The 378-nt window shown below is 35.7% G+C and overlaps 1 protein-coding gene across 1 annotated transcript in view; it reads right to left on the bottom strand.

Moving 5' to 3' along the window:
* Nucleotides 1-81: 81 nt before the first annotated feature.
* LOC107578755 (mRNA turnover protein 4 homolog) overlaps nt 82-378 on the bottom strand; it is a gene marked incomplete at its 3' end in the record, with an annotated part of 3,896 nt that continues 3,599 nt past the window's right edge. Inside the window, exon 7 of the mRNA XM_016264677.1 lies at nt 82-158. Coding sequence (XP_016120163.1) covers nt 82-158 — 77 coding nt within the window. The remainder of the gene's footprint in view (nt 159-378) is intronic.

Here is a 378-nt window from a genome sequence, read left to right on the forward strand (position 1 = left end):
TTTTACAAATTAATTCATTTTAAAAGCATCATTGCATATGTTATTATGACTTTTTGCAGTGTATTAGTGGTACAAACTCACCAGAATTCGAGCCTGTTCAGGTGTGAGTGTGTCTCCCTCTTTACACACTTCAAAATCCTTTATTAGTGTCACCACACCTGCAGATGGAGTGATAATAGTTTAGTTAGTGCAATTTACAATACACCTATCCTCTTCTGATTGAAGATGCAGCTTTGGTTATATTAAAATGTAATTTTGCTGAAAATTTCTCTCTCTCAGGTCATCCAAGATGTAGTTGAGTTTGTTTCTTCATCAGAACAGTTTTGGAGAAACGTAGCATTACATCACTTGCTCACCAATGGATGCTCTGCAGTGAAT

Source organism: Sinocyclocheilus grahami, unplaced genomic scaffold (genome assembly GCF_001515645.1).
Source record: "Sinocyclocheilus grahami isolate Dianchi unplaced genomic scaffold, SAMN03320097.WGS_v1.1 scaffold11812.1, whole genome shotgun sequence".
NCBI classification, from domain to species: Eukaryota; Metazoa; Chordata; class Actinopteri; order Cypriniformes; family Cyprinidae; genus Sinocyclocheilus; species Sinocyclocheilus grahami.